General features: G+C 25.1%; 1 protein-coding gene across 1 annotated transcript in view; it reads left to right on the forward strand.

The window, feature by feature from the left end:
- Ten-a (tenascin accessory) overlaps positions 1-16,903 on the forward strand; it is a 347,949-nt gene that overhangs the window by 237,736 nt on the left and 93,310 nt on the right. Inside the window, exons 8-9 of the mRNA XM_065510066.1 lie at positions 5,732-5,878; positions 12,281-12,488. Of these exons, the coding sequence (XP_065366138.1) occupies positions 5,732-5,878; positions 12,281-12,488 (355 nt within the window). The remainder of the gene's footprint in view (positions 1-5,731; positions 5,879-12,280; positions 12,489-16,903) is intronic.

Genomic DNA, 16,903 nt, shown 5'->3' on the forward strand with positions numbered 1-16,903 from the left:
GCAATTTTTAACTAGGAAAGTTTTTTCACTCTAGACATTTTTATACCAGGAGATTTGCTTGGAATCGAAGCAAGCTTTAACCAGAAAGGGTGCTTAATAGGATTCTACAGCAGAATTCCATTGGAGTCTAACCACTTTTTACTAGAAAATTGTCTTTTCTTCCAGAAAAGTTGATTGGACTCCAGGCAATTTTTTTCCAGAAAAGTTGCTTGGACTCCAGGCAACTTTTTACAAGAAAAGTAGCTTGGTATCCAAGCAACTTTTTTCCAGAAATGTTGCTTGCGCTCCAGGAAACTTTTTTTCAGAAATGTTGACTGGACTGGACAAAAATTAGATTGGACCAAGCAACTTTTCTGCTAAAATGCTGCCTGTATTCCAAGCAACTTTTCTGGAAAATAGTTTCCTGGAGTTCAAGCAACTTTTCTGGAAAAAAGTTTCCTGGACTCCAGCCAACTTTTTACCAGAAAAGTTGGTTGGACTCCAGGAAACTTTTTAGCAGAAAAGTTGCTTGGAATACAGGAAAATACAGGAAACTTTTTTCAGAAATGTTGACTGGAATCCAGGCAACTTTTTACCAGAAAAGTTGCTTGGACTCCAGAAAACTTTTTAGCAGAAAAGTTGCTTGGAATACAGGAAACTATTTTTCAGAAAAGTTCATTGGATTCCAGGAAACTTTTTTCAAGAAAAGTTGCTTGGACTCCAGTAAATTATTTTCCAGAAAAGTTGCTTGGGCTCCAGACAACTTTTTACCAGAAAAGTTGCTTGGACTCCAGCAACTTTTTACCAGAAAAGTAGCTTGAACTCCAGGCAACTTTTTTCCAGAAATGTTGCTTGCACTCCAGGCAACTTTTTACCAAAAAAGTAGCTTGGACTCCAGGCAACTTTTTACCAGAAATGTTGCTTGCACTCCAGGCAACTTTTTATTAGAAAAGTAGCATGGACTCCAGCTAATTTTTACCAGAAAGGTAGCTTAGACTCTAGACATTTTTTTGACCTGAATAGTCAACCTGACCTAGCAATTTTTTTACTAGAAAACTTTCCATTAAAAAAATTGATTGTATTCTAAGACTTCTTTTACCAGAAAAGTTCCTTGGATTCTCAGGATGTTTTTGCATTAAAAGTTGAATGGACTCTAGGCAACATTTACTACAAAAGTTGATTAGAATCTAGACAATTATTTACTAGAAAAGTCTCATCAAAATTGCTTGGACTCTGGAAAACTTTTTACTTGAAAAGTAGCTTGGACTTTGGAAAACTGTTTATTAGAAAAGTTGCTTGGACTCCAGTTAATTTTTTAGTAGAAAAGTTGTTTTGAAAAGCACTATTTGAACCGAATTGGTCGACTGGACCTAGGAATTATTTTACTGTTGCTTAGAAAAGTTGCTTGGACTCCAGTTAATTTTTTAGTAGAAAAGTTGTTTCGAAAAGCACTATTTGAACCGAATTGGTCGACTGGACCTAGGAATTATTTTACTGTTGCTTACACTCTAACTTTCTTTTCGAAAAGTTGCTTGGATTCTAAGACTCCTTTTACTTGTAAAGTTGCTTGGATTCTCAGGCTGTTTTTACAATAAAAGTTGAATGGAATCTAGGAAAAATTAATACAAAAGTTGATTGGAATTTAGGATATTTTTCTAATCTAATTTTTTGTTGTAAAGATGTTTGGATGCAAAGCAACGCTTTACTAGAAAATTAGCTTGCTTTTTCTTAGAAATGTTGCTTTTAGTCTAAGCTACTTTTTGATATTGGTTGCTTATTGATTGGAAGTTGCTTTGAATTTTAGCAACTTGTTTATTTAAACTTCAACAAGATTTCTATTAATTTTTTTTACTTTTTATTAATTATTGAATCTGCCTTATTTCCTTAGGCCTAACAATAAGTACTCAAATCTTAAAACTAAAATTAAATCTAATTACTCTCTAACACAGCATTAATTCGTTATTGGCTGATAAGTTCTACGAAGCTTCGACTGCATCTGGCTCTGAGCTAGAAGTCTAGCAAGTGGATTTGGGTGGCTTTGTGACTTTTTGATGTACTAGCTTGAACTTTAAGCTACATTTTGCTTAAAAATAAGCTTAGGCTTTAATCAAGTTTTTGCTTGAAATTTTCCTTAGGCTCTTCCCAATTTGATTTTTTTATTCAACCCTAATTTTTTCTTAAAGACTGTTTATTTTTTAAGATTTTCGTAGAACAAATTAAATTGTAATTTCAACACCCCTTAGTTTTGAGGCATCAAATAATTGCTATATGGCTTCTTTTAAGCTAGACATTTCAAAGTTGTTAATATATATTCTAACATGTCATGTTCATATGAAAACATTCCTACAGAAATATGTAAATTGTTTTTTTTTTCATATATTCTATTCATTCTTCATACCACTTTCTTAATGTTCTGAGTATTTTCTAAAATTTTCTTGAATATTTGCAAATAATGTGACATGTTAAGACATGCACAAATATTAAAAAGTAGTAGAGTTGTAGTTAGGGCAGGAAAAAAAGAGGGAGCCCTACAAAAATAAAATAAAACCAAAATGGGTACATAAGATATACATGCAAATACATATACAAATGTATATACATATATAACTTTCATAGACATAGTAGACATTAGTTTAACTTCAATGTCATCTCTTTGGGAACTAAATATGCACATATATAACTGAGTAAGTGAGTGTATACATTCTGCTAGCAATACATACATAATAAACAGACAGGAAGTGTGCTCAAAGCTAAACACTTATACAACATGTATTTTACTATACAAAAGTCATCATCATTATCAGCAGGAGCAAGTACAAAATCATTATCATCATACATTTCTACATGCTAAATTGATGTTAATATTTAAACTAGGAAATTTCCGTAACCATCATGAAGTTAAGGTTCTACTACCTTCATACTAGAGGAAAACAAATATGTTTTTTTTTTTTTTATTTTATTTTGTGAAAAAAGTAGAAACGAGAAATTAGTTACGGAGACAAAATGTTTTACAAATAAATATACAAACAACACAAAACAAATAGATAAAAATTGTTTATATTTTTTTGTTGTACATCTTCCATACTATTTGGCGCTTTACTAGCATTTTAATGTCATTGTGACATGTGTCATGTACAAACTTATAAATGTATATATATAAATAGAAAGAGAGAGGGAAAGACATATGTGTAGATGTCTAGGCAAAAGGCAATCTAAAATAGCATTTGTATCATTTTAACTTCCTCTCTAGCTGATGCTTAGGGTATGCTTTCCTAGCTTCTTGTTGTATAATAAGGCCTGTTTAAAACTTCATATGTTATTTTATTTTCAAAAAAAAATTGTTCTCTTTATGTTTTTTTTTTTGTATATGATATACAATTTTACAATAATATGCCTGCCTGCCGGTTTGCTCGTTTGCTGCTGTGTCTTTTTTTATTTGTCACTGCCTTAACTTATGCTACATACTTCTTTCTACTTAAAAGAATTTATATTGATAATATTTCTAAGGAAGTCTTAAATTGTTTGTCGTTTTCATTTTTATAGCTAGCTGTAGTATGTGTAATTTTGTGCTTATACTTCTTGGTTTTAGTTTCTATCTCAATTTTCCTTTACAACCCAGTAAAAACATTATCTAAAGGAAATATTACTAGTAACATGTTTTCTTTTTTTTTTCCTCGTGCATTATTTTTGTTGTTGTTTACAAAAAAAGTCGTTAAGTTGTTTCCAAATTGCCTTAGTTTTTCCCAAAAATAAAAAAAAAATTCCAAAAATAGCGGAAGTTTTATTGGTTTTGCACACGTCAACATTATTGAAAATATTTATTTATATATTTATTTTTTGTTATAAACTTTTAAAAAAATTGTTTCTTGGTTTTATTTTCTATATAAAAAATTAGTTGCTTTTACTGTTTATATGCTAAAATTTTGTGATATATTACATATTTCCTGTTTAAAAACATTTTTTTCATTATATATGCAGACTTATATATAGATTTTGTATTGTATTTTCCTTATATTGAAAATATATATAGTAAAATATTTTAAAATAAAACTTTTTGTTTATATTTTGGTTTGAATTTTTGCCAACATGTTTCATCAATTCTGTGTTAATCGATATGTCTTGTTTTGTGAGAGGGGAAGGGAGGAGGATTGCAAAAAAGCTTATGTTTTTTTATTTGCCATCGATGCATTAATATTTACAACATTATGCAAGTGTATGTGATTGACAGTTTGATTGAATGGGCCATCATAAATACAATTTATTAAAATGTATTAAATTTTTAATAAAAAGCTTTAACAAATTTTAAATAACTGCTGGTTATAAAGGTTTCAAGGTTTCCTTTATTTTTTCCCAAAAATTCATTTCAATACATTCATGGTTATAAAGTGTATATACAAGCTTAAATAAAAGCTTTTTAAATTTAACATAGTTTAAATAATGAGAGGAAACTTTAAAGAGCTGGTTTATATAAATGCAATAAAAATAGAAAGCTTTTCAGTATAAAAAATATAAACTAAAGGTTAAAGTATTCACAAACTTTATAATCCTGACTTAATTTATTTAAATTTACATAAGAGCTTTTATAAAACCTTTTAAAGTATCAAAGTTTGAAAAAAAGCTTTTAAAATAAAAAGCTTTATATGTAGAACACTCTTTCAGTTTAGCACAGACAATGTAAAAAATCAAAAGAGCTTTTTTGTAATTATTATTGTATATCTAAAAAAGCTCAATAAGCAGGAGCTTAAATAATTTTTGTATACTAAAAACTTGTTTTAAATTTATCAAATAAAAAGTAAGCTTTTAGAGAATTATATAAATGCAACAAAAAATAGAAAGCTTTTCAATATAAAATATCTAAATGAAAAGTTAAAGTATTCACAAACTTTATAATCCTGACTTAATTGCGTTATTTAAATTTCCATAAAAGCTTTTCAAATATCAAAGCTTGAATAGAGCTTTAAAAATAATAAGCTCTATATGTAGAAACTTTTTCAACTTAGAACAGAAGATAGATGTGAAAAATCAAAAGAGCTTTGCTGTAAGCATTAATGGACATTTGAAAAACTCAATAAGCAAAAAGCTTCTAAAAAATAAAATTTTTGCAGTAAAAAGCTTATAGATATTTTCTGTACTAAAAACTTCATTCAAAGGCATTTATCAAATAGCAAGTAAGCTTTAACAGAACCCTGAGAAATATGTTTACGGTTCATATTCTGTTAAAGCTTAATCAATAAAAGCTGTAAAATGATGAGTTTTTTTTTAAATATTTGACAAAAAAAAAGTCTCTTGGCCATTGCTTTATAAATTACTTACTAAATGCAATTACTATAGTTTTAAAACACTTCATTTTAACAGTATGCAGCTTAAACTACTCTAATTGATTACTCGCACAACAGGAAAAGCTCTCCTACAGCTTTCAAAATTGATTTTCATTTAAATCACTATTAAATTAAAACACAAAAAAAGAAAGATAAATTTTTAATTTTTTTTTTCCAGCAGGTCTTTTGATACAATATTTATGCACATAAACTACAGATTGTGTGAGAATTTTTAACAAATGTTAAAAACAGCACAAAAACAAATTTAATTTTATATAATTTTTTACACAAGCTCTTTAATCATTTATGCAGATATATACATACATACGTATACGTATGTATATGTTTTTTAAACTTGCTCTCCTTTAAATCATTGAACCTTGATTTTCATTAATTATGAATGTATTTTATTTTATTTCCCTCTCTGTTTCCAGCTGGTTGTGAAAATGGTTGCTCACGTCATGGTCAATGCACTTTGGAAAATGGCGAATATCGTTGTGATTGTATTGAAGGTTGGGCTGGTACAGATTGTTCAATTGCATTGGAAATGAATTGCAAGGATAATATTGATAATGATGGTGGTAAGTTAAAAATTTAAAATAAAATAAAATATATATATTATTTTGTTTCGAGTTTCTTTCGGCTTTTGCATTTAATAATAGTGATAAATAATTTCAGTCTTAAACAAACAAAAATTATTTAAAAGTTTTTATCAATTATTAAAATCTCTAACCATTTCTTATTATTGATTTATCATTATAATTAAACAGAATTTTTTAGTTAGTCTTTTATGAATGGTCTATCATAAAATTGGCTTTTATATAGAAAAGTTTTGACATGTATTGTCTGTTTATACAGACGACTCTTTTTTCCCTGTCTGTATATTGATGATGAACAAAATTCAATTATTAATCATGTTTATAAGCTTTTGGGAATACATAATATAATTTTTGCATAAATCTATAGACAACTATGTATTTATTTATATACATTTATTTATTTATTTACTTAGTTTTTTGTTGTTTCTTTTATGAATATTATTTAGACAACATAAAACTTTTCAATCAAAATTTTCTTTTTTACTTTATATTTTTTTTCTTGTGTCTATAGTTTTGTTTGGGTATAACAGAAAAATATAAATAAATAAATCAATTTTTTTACTTGTTATTTTATTTAATAAGCAAGAGAGTAGTAATGTGCTCCCAAGACAATGTTTTTATGTATTGGCATGTGCTGCCGAAAAATTTATAAGGATTCTTATGAATTTTTAATATTAAAATGATTTAATTTCTGACTGTATTTATTAGGGAAAATTTAAGATATTCTGCTTTAAATTATTATTCAATCATTGAAATCGTCAATGTTTGTTACAGAATAAATGTTTTAAATTCCATTTTTAACACATATTGCCACTTTGCTGAAGTATATGTTTTATTAATATTAGAACAGTGGGACGCAAGTAAGAAATACAAATAAAGCTAATAATCTAAAGACCAACATTGAAAAACTTTTGAAATACTTAATACAAAAAGCTCTGATTATGATTATTTCAAGTACAGAAGTTAAAAATTATGAAAGCTTTTTAAATTTGTATTAAATATTGTTGTAGCCAAAAGCTTATGATTTCAAGAAATTAAATGCTGAAGCTTTTTGTGAAAAAGGTCTTTTAAAATATGAACAAATTCATGAATACATAACTATTAAATAATGGAAAATAGCAACACATATTATAAAGCTTTTCCAATTAAAATACTTTAAATAAAATATTGATTACAAAAATTCCAAAGTTTTGCATATTTAAATTTACAACAATAGATATAAAACAGTATTTAACACTGTTTTATATGTATAAAAATAAAAAGCTTTAAAATATCAAAAAGCTATAGTTGTAAATATTATGCAGCTACAATAGAAATTACAAAATATGAGAAGGATTTAACAAAGCTTTTTAACAAAGTTATATTTGAGAAAGCTTTATTTTTGAAAAAAGCTCTTTTACTATGAAAAAGCATTGAGTATTTAAATATTAAACAAAATAGAAACAAAACAGTATTGAAGCTTTTTGAAATTCAGCAAAATATTGAAATACTATTTATCGAGAAGGTTTGATTATTGATGTAAATTTTTTAAATAAAGTTCATTTTATCAAAAAGCATTGGAAATATGTAAAAGCGCATGACATTAAAAACATAAACAAATGTATTTTCAATAAAAAAGCTTTGAATATTTAATCATTCAAGAATAAAAATGCACAGTAGCGATTTACCCAGAAAAAATAAAAAAAGCTTTTCATAAAAAATTTTTTTTAGGAAAAATGTAAAAAAGCTTTTTATAATATCACTATTAAATAGTTTTTGCAATAAATATAGACTAAACAATAGAAATTAAAAGCCAGTTAATTGCTTTTTTCAAAAGCTTTTAAATATATGGAAATATTGCTAAAGACAATGGACTTTTAAATAAGGAACTTTTAAAAGTAAAAAGTTTAACAAAAAAAGTTTTTACAAACTGCAAAAGCTTTATAATTCAAAACGAACAATAGTATTGGACTATCAACAAATTTTGATAAATATTTAAGAATTATTCAAAATAAGCTTAAAATTTATTTACTTTAACAACCATAATTAACTCAAAAATATTATTTATGTTGATTAATAAAGCTCTCGAATTTATGGGTAATGAAAGCTTTTGTTATATTGTCATCACACTTTTTATACTTCAAACTATTTTTGTCTTACAGTAGGATATGCTTCACTGTTTTCAACTAATTCCTTTACAGTAAACGCTTTTAAATATTTATCAAATAATAATATAGCGTTTTTTAGCATTACTCTATACACTTTGCATACAGTTTCTTAAATATACAATACCTAATGTACGAGTTGTATGTAACTCTAAAAACAAATTGTTGTTAGGTGTTAAAAGCTTTTACATTTTGCATATGTATTAGATAAGACTGTGTGTGAGTGAGTGTGAAGTGTCAAAAGGAAATCAACGGAAATTTAAATCAACTTAAAAGTAAGCATATTGTTATTGTTACTCAAAAAGCAGCAAAAAATCTAAATCTAAGTAGAAACAAATATATAACGATATCCTTAAATGCTTTCAAACAACAATAACAACTACAACAGCACTCAGCAACAACTCTTTTAAATTACCTTTAACATTCACCTTTGTACTTATGTTATACTTAAATGTACTTATTTTTTTTGCTTTAGTTTTCTTTTATATTTTTCATTGTTTTTGTTTTTATAAGATATTTTGAAAATATAAACAAAACGTCAATGCAAAAAGGTGTGTCTGTATTGTTTTTTTTTTTTATTTAAAGTGGTTTGTAAACACATGTCTTTTTTCCCCATTTGATCTTGAGCAGTTGCTGAGCTACTTTTAAGGGGTTTAAAAATTAATTTTGCAGTTACATAGGTAACATAGAAAATACCAAGGGTTTTAATTAGACTATTTTCAAATTATAGGAATTGAATGTAATAAATGTATAGAATTATACTGAGGAATTTAGAAAATCCAATCAATTGTAATTATGGAGGACATACTGTTGATATTATTTAGAGTAAGTTATGATCCGAACAATTTTTAATGGTTCAGTTCATAACTTTAGGAATTCCAGTTTATTTAAAGTGTTTTCTCTTACAACTAGTCCTTCTAAAGTTCGTTATTGCCCCTAAAGTAAAAGGCAACTTTTTCATGTTTTTCTTGCTCCTGTATTTATTTCTTTTATATATTATTGAAGAGTTGTGACAATATTGAAGCATTTCTTTCCGTTCCTTTATTATTTTTTTCCCAACTCAAAATAACAATATTCCCTGGCATACTATAAGGCTAAAGTGTTTCAGTTTATTTTACTTTTATTTTCTTTATTTTGTTGTTGTTTCATATTTGAAGAGCATATATAAATGTTAAATTGTATAGGTAGCTACACACACTCACTTACAATTATACAATAGGGTGGTGCTCATTTAGGACTTTTCGGATATTCTATGCTCTATGCCAAGACATTACGAACCCTTTTATAGTTGAGATCAAAATTGCTGAAAACGGCAAAGTTAGACCTCTACTCAAAAAAATTATTAATGGAAAATAGTAGCAACCCTAATATACATATATGCATGTGTGTTTGTGTATATATTTTATGATAGATGTATGTGTTGGTTGGGTTATTGAACAAATACACGAAGGGTTAATATTTAAAACATGTCTTACTGTAATACGTGCTCTTGCATTTTTTATACATGTATTGTATGTGTCATACGGGATAAAAATAAAGTGTTTGTGTATAAGAGTGTATTGAAATGTTGCTGTAATACTTCATTTCTTGATAAACATGCCACAAGTACATACTACTCTCCATACGCACATGTATTAATGTAAAATGTAATCAGGACAGTAGAACCTCAAAAAACCTAACCAAAAAATAAAGTTTTACAGATTTAAAATATAAGAATTTACTCAGTTATTGTTGCCGTATGTCAACAGAATTTAACCATTTTAAGTAAAGTTCTGGTTCATCATTTCCCCGTTCTACTGTATGCCTTAAAAACCCATTTTCATTTTCAGGTAAATTTTTGTATGAACACAACAAAATGTTTAACGCACATCCGCAAAAACATACTCAAACACATATATTCATTTGCCATAAATGTTGTAGATGAACTTCAAGTATCGTGTAGTTGTGCTAGTAGTTAGTATATGAGTTGATTGTAAGTGTTTTGGGGATTTAAAAATTGACATGCGAAATAAAAAAAGTAAATGAAGAAGAAGAACACAAAAACACAAAAAAAAATGAAAAATAACAGCAAACCAAAAAAGGTTACGTGATTGCATAAATAACACCATCAAAAATAACAACACATAATCGGGAGCAGGAGCCAGTACAGCTCTAGGAAGTCAACATCATTCATGTATTTATGTATGTCGTTGCTGTACAAAAGCCTGAACTGTAGGTGTATAAAAATGTTGGCAGTTTCACGTTTTATGTGATGTATTTTGTTAAAGTGTTGTTGTTAAGGGTTGGAAGCTTTTCCGTTTTTTTTTTTTAAACACATTTTTGACATACATATGTAGTAGATTTTAAGGCTTAAGGTTAAAATTAAAAGATTATGAAAATGATATGAGTTAAGTTCAAAGGTTTTTGTATTTTATGTAAAAGCTTAAGTTAAACAGTACTTTTAAAGCTATTTTTTCAATATTACAGTTTTTGGGAATTGAAAATAAAGTATGAAGATTATAATCAGTTTTTTTGGTAGTTGAAATTGTCTAGAAGTTTAAGCGAAAAGTTTTTCAAGCTATTTTTAACTTAACACTATAAATCATTAGTTTAAAACTGTAAACAAAAGCTTTTCAAAAAGCTTTGGCAGATGTTTGTAGTATTTAAAAAATCTTTTGAGAACTACTCTAAGGGCTTTTAATTATGATTTACAATGGTTCTTCAAAAAGCTGTCATTTGGTATTTGAAAAAAAATGATTTTTATTTTTAAAAAAGTCTAAAAAAGCTTTATTTAAAAAAAGCTTCTGCAAAATATTACAAGTAAGCTTTTAATAAGTTTTTGTTACAAAAATTATGTTAAAAAGCTTTTCTTTTTAAATCTATTTTTTCAAATTGAAAACAATTATTTGGAAGGCTTCTAGAATGGTTCTAAACTGATGTTTTTAAAAAGTTCATCAAAAGGTTTTACTAACAAATTAATAAATATTAAAACAGTTATTGAAAAAACGTTTGAAAAATAACTTTTAATAATTTTGAAAAAAAGGTTTTAAGATCTTTTTATAATATATTTAGAAACTTTTAAAAAAGGCTTTGAGCTTTAATAACACCTTTTGAGAACTTTGGAAAAAACGTTTAACCATTCTCAAAACAGTTTTGAAAAACATTAAAAAAGCATTAACAATTTAGAACGTTTAAAAAAATTTAATTTTAGAAACTTTAAAAAAGCTTTCTAATAACTTTAAAAAATCTTTTTAATAATTTTAAAAAATATTTTAAATAATTGTATAAAAGCTATTAAAAATCGTTTAAGAACTTAAAAAAAACTCTTTTAAGAACTTTAATACAGCTTTGATGCTCTTTTAAAAAAACTTTTATGAAGTTTTATAAAAGCTTTTCAACATTTATTCTGAAATCGTTTTAAAACTTTTAAAAAATTATTTAAGAACTTTTAAAAAGCTTTTAAGAACTTTAAAAAGAAACTTTTAGGAACTTTTAAAAGAATTTATAATATCAGTTAAAAACTTATAAAAGCTTGTAAAAAGTATTTCAAGAACTATTAATGAAGCATTAACATTAATTTAGAACGTTTAAAAAAATGTTATTTTAATAACTTTAAAAAAGCTTTCTAATAACTTTAAAAAAATCTTTTTAATAATTTTAATATATATATAACTTTATAAAAGCTTTTAAAAATCGTTTAGGAACTTAAAAAACGCTTTTAAGAACTTTTAATACAGCTTTGATGAACTTTTAAAAAAACATTTATGAACTTTTATAAAAGCTTTTCAAAAATTATTCAGAAATCGTTTTAAAACTTTTAAAAAATTATTTAAGAACTTTTAAAAAGCTTTTAAGAACTTTAAAAAAAAATTTTAGGAACTTTTAAAAAAATATTTTTAAATATTTTCAACCACTTTTATAGTACTATTTAAAGCCTTTTAAAATCTTTTGAGCTATATTTAAAAAGCTTTCAACTGTTTAATTTAAACAGGCTGTCAGTAAGTTTGAACAAATGTTTTTGTTTCTTAAAAGAAAATCAAAATTAAATTATTTAAAATGATTTTTTTTTTCAATATTTTATTAAAATTATATTTTTCATTGTATTGTATCTCTAGTTTTGCTACAAAACTTTATACTTTTAAATAAATTTAAAAATCATCTAAACAAAATATTATGTATTCCCTTAATACCATTACCACCACCACTTAACTAAACACAAACTGTAACACATATGTGACTTTTAATTATTTTCCATTTTCAGATGGTATGACAGATTGTTCGGACAGTGAGTGTTGCTCGCATCCGGCCTGTTCGGAACACATAATGTGCCTGTCATCTAATGATCCCGTCGAAGTGCTATTGCGCAAACAACCGCCCTCGGTAACAGCATCATTCTATCAACGTGTCAAATTTTTGATTGAAGAGAACTCTGTGCAATCATATGCCCACATGGATGAATACAGTGAAAAGTAAGTACAAATTGTTGCCATTTCTAATAAAATTCTCTTCTCTATATATATAAAAATATTAAATAAATATTTAAAAGAATTATATAGTGAAAGAAAAAAAAGAAAACAAACGTATATATAAATAAAAAAGCTTTTCAGTTAGTTTTTTTAGTTAAAAGTTTTTATTTTTGTTTTTAGTTTGTTTTACAAATATTTTTATTTTAATGAATGCACCAAGTTAGAGAAAATCAAAAAATAAAACAGCTTAGGGCTTTTTTTAATTTAGGACACTTTATAAATTTTAAGTTTTATTTATTCTAGAGATTTTAAATTAATTTAACTGGTGCAATGAAGAGAAAAAGCTCAAATATTTTTTTGATTTTGTTTTTTCGTTTAATTAAGAAATTTAAGTTTTATTGAAAAAGAAAAAGATTTGAACAATTTTAAACATTTTAAACTAAGTATTTTATTTATTAATAAAAAATCTTATGCTTTTAATATGTATTGAGTTGTTTTTTAATTTAATTTTTTTGAATGTCAAAAAAAAAAACACAAGTATAAAGTATAGCGAAAAAAAATTATCAAAAAACCCCTACAAATATCCTTTTTAAATCCTTAACCAAGTCCCCTCAATGAGTCTATCATTTATGCGTTGGAATATATGTTTTCTTTTGTTAGAAATCAACAAATCCTAATTTTCTTTAATGAAAAAAAAACAACAACTATCCTCAAACTTTTATTTATTTACTATTTTGGTTTAATTAATATTTTCTTATTATTTTTATAAATTATTGAATAAAATATATAAAAAAAAAATTTTTGGTTTGAGCTTTTTCTTTTCTTGCCTAACTTTTGTAGGGTTATTTAACAACAAAAAAATAAATTAAAACAAAACTTTTTTTAGTTTTCATTTAAATTCAAATTGTTTTTAGTTTGTTTGGTTTGTTTTTTTTGTGATTATGATTTGTTTAAGAAATTTGTCTTTACTAAAAGCAAACGTCCAAAGCGAAAATAATGATAGCACCTCATTGAGTATGTGTGTTGTCTAGTGTTTTACCTCCTTGTGTTCGTCTTTACCCTAAAAAAAACAAAAACAAATACAAAATAACTTACTAAAACTGATCAATTATTAAAAACTACGTTTAATGTTTATATAATATTATTATTAAAATATAATAAAAAAACCAATTTAATTAAATAATTTATAATAAATGAAAAAAAAAATTAAAACTTGAAAGATTTAAGTTTATTTTTAGTTTTAAGTCTTGTTTTTTATTTAAATTTCTAACAAAATTTTATTTAACTCTCATTTGCTTATTTTAGTTTTTTTATTATGATTTAGTTTTTCGGTGTTTTGTTTATTTTTCATTATCAATCAATAATAATGCTAATCATTTAGGTTTATTTTATTTTAGTAAACTTTTTTGTTGTTGTTTTAATTTTATTTAATTTATTTAACCAGAAATAGAAGAAAGAAAAAAACGTATTTTTCTATGAAATATTTAATCCATTAAATAATTATGGCAAACCAAACAAGGATTTAAAACTATTTTAACAAACAGTGAGTGACAAAAATGGTTGTTTGAAATTAAACAGAATTCTTAGAAAAATATAGCTTTTTCACTATCATAGCTGGATCTCTGGAAAGTTGTAGCTCTTGAGGACGAAATTCCATCAAAATATCTGCAACGGTTAGAAAATAAGCTGCTATATACAAAAAGTCCATATGCTAAAAGTTTATGTTCTTAAATAACTAGTGTTTTAGCTCTCTTTTGCTTAAGTGTCGTAACATTAGCTTTAAGGCTTTCAAATTCGAACATCCATATTTGAGTTTGTGTTAAACAGCTTTGAAAGCTCTTTTATTTACCATCGACTGATCGTTGTTTGTTTGCAAAATAAACAACAAGCATTGTTGTCTGATTCCTTGTTGTACTCCTGTCGGTGTGAAAGCACAAAAGCTCGTTTGTAAAAGCTCGCACATTGTGCTATGAGCTGGACGTTACTGGTTTAAAGCAAAGACAAGCAAACACAGTTGCGGGTCACGAAAATTAATCGGTATTTTTACAAACACAACACGTCAACAAAATTCTCCATAAAGAGATGCAAGTAAAAACACATCGCTCTTTAAAACCATTACATTCTCACTTAAAGCATTTCTCTTTTCGATTGTCGCTGGTCGGCTTTCATAGCCAATGGGGACCGAACATTTAATACGAAAGAACAGAACTCTCATTAAAAAGCTTATTAAGAAGCTTAACACTCACTGTTAACATAAATAAAAATTTGTCAAACTCAACCTAAACAATTTAAAAATTATTTTTTCTATGTGTAATTTTTTGTTTATCATATTTAATTGAAATTATGTTTGTTTTTATAATATTGTTTTTCTTTTATGAAACTATGATTTAAAAAAATAATATTAATTTAAATTCATGTGCGTGTCTAAATAATTTTCTGTTGGTTTAATTAAGCTTATAATTTGTTTTTAAAATAATATTAATAAATATATATTATAAAATAAATTTAAGGTAATAATACTAACACAAGCTAAAAAAAATATATTGTAGGCTTTCAAAAAAAACATAACAGAAATTAATTACATCGAAAAAGCCTCTATGTAACCCCCTCGAAAAAATAACTTTAAGTATGAATGTGTGTGTCTGTAACTCATTATAAAAAAAGAATTTTGTCAAATGTTAATTGTTTTCTTAATGATTTTTTTTAATTTTTTTTTACCCCTTATTTTCATAATTAAACAAATATTAATAATTTTTAGTTCCTTTTAAATGTAATTGTTTTGCTAACTAAAAAAAATTAAACATTTTTTGTATTTGTTTCTATCTTCTTTTTTTGAAAATTTATTTTTAATGTACTTGTCCTGTCTAAACATGTGTATTGTCCTTCATTTGTAATGCTGTGACGTCTAATATCAAAAAAAACTACAACTTAATATCCAACCAAAAAAAAAAATATAAATTAATAAAAATTCCTACTGTATGATCACCCGATGTGCATTTAAATGCATTAATAACATATTAACTAAAAAAATCAAAAAAAAAAAAAAATAATTCAACAATTGTCATGTAATTTTTCCAAAAATGAAGTCTCTTCTGGAGCTCATTTACACCTTGGTAAGTTAGAAGGAATACGAACGAACAAACAAATTCAAAGAAAGATAATTATTAATTATTTTTTAAACACAAAACTAAACATTTCTACAAAATTCATTAAAAAATCGTTTAAAAGAATGTAGTAAGGAGAAAAATAGAATTTATGTAAATAATATTTTTAAGTTGAAGTTTGTGAGCGATTGTGGCCTACAATAGGCTAGGTTATGAAATAAAATAAAGAAATTAAATAAATATTGACAAAAATTCAAGAGCTTTTAACAATTTCTCTAAAATATCAAAACTTATAAAGTTAATATAATTTTATAACAGCTTTTTTAATAAATTTCTTGGCAGCTGCATAAAACTTCATAAGTTGATTATTTCTCTTAAAATTGCTTGGTAATTTTAAGACATATTATTAAAGAAATAATTGGTTTTCTTTAAGTGAAATAAATTTAAAAAAGTTTTAAATTTATGCTTTTATTACAATAAACACCTAATTCGAAAATCTAAAGTAAATTCTGATTTTGAATTTTGAATTTTTTATAAATTTAAAGCAATTATTTGGCTTAAAATTTATGAATGTTATAAAGAAAGCTTTTTAAAATATTAAAATGTAGCTATTAAACATAGCATATAAGCTTACCAATAAAAAAATTAAAACAATTTATTGAATAAAAAACGTTTTTTTGATAAAATCCTTTAAATTTTTTTTCTTAAATCTTTTAACAAAAGCTTTTTTGAAAGTTTTTAAGAAAAACTTTACAAAAGCTTTTATAAAAGCTTTTTGAAATTTTTTATGAAACCTTCTTGAAACTTTTTATAAAAGCTTTTTGAAAATTTGTATAAACGACTTTTTAAACTTTTTATAAAAGCTTTGAAACTTTTTTGAAAGGCTTTTCGACACTTTTCATAAAAATAGTTTGAACCCTTTGATAAAAGCTTTTTGAAATTTTTTGTAAAACCTTCTTGAAGCATATTATAAAAACTTTTTGAAATTTTTTATAAAAGCTTTTGGACATTTTTTTTATAAAATTTCTTGAAACTTTTTATAAAGCTTTTTAAAATTTTTTATAAAACCTTCTTGAAGCATATTATAAAAACTTTTTGAAATTTTTTATAAAAGCTTTTGGACATTTTTTTATAAAATTTCTTGAAACTTTTTATAAAGCTTTTGAAACTTTTTATAAAAGCTCTTAAAAGTTTTTTATAAAAGCTCTTAAACGATTTTATAAAAGCTTATTGAAACTTTTTATTAAAACTTCTTGAAACTTTTTATAAAGCTTCTTAAAATTTTTTATAAAACCTTTTTTTTTGGAAAATGTG

The sequence above is a fragment of the Calliphora vicina genome, chromosome 4 (assembly GCF_958450345.1).
Source record: "Calliphora vicina chromosome 4, idCalVici1.1, whole genome shotgun sequence".
Lineage (NCBI taxonomy): Eukaryota > Metazoa > Arthropoda > Insecta > Diptera > Calliphoridae > Calliphora > Calliphora vicina.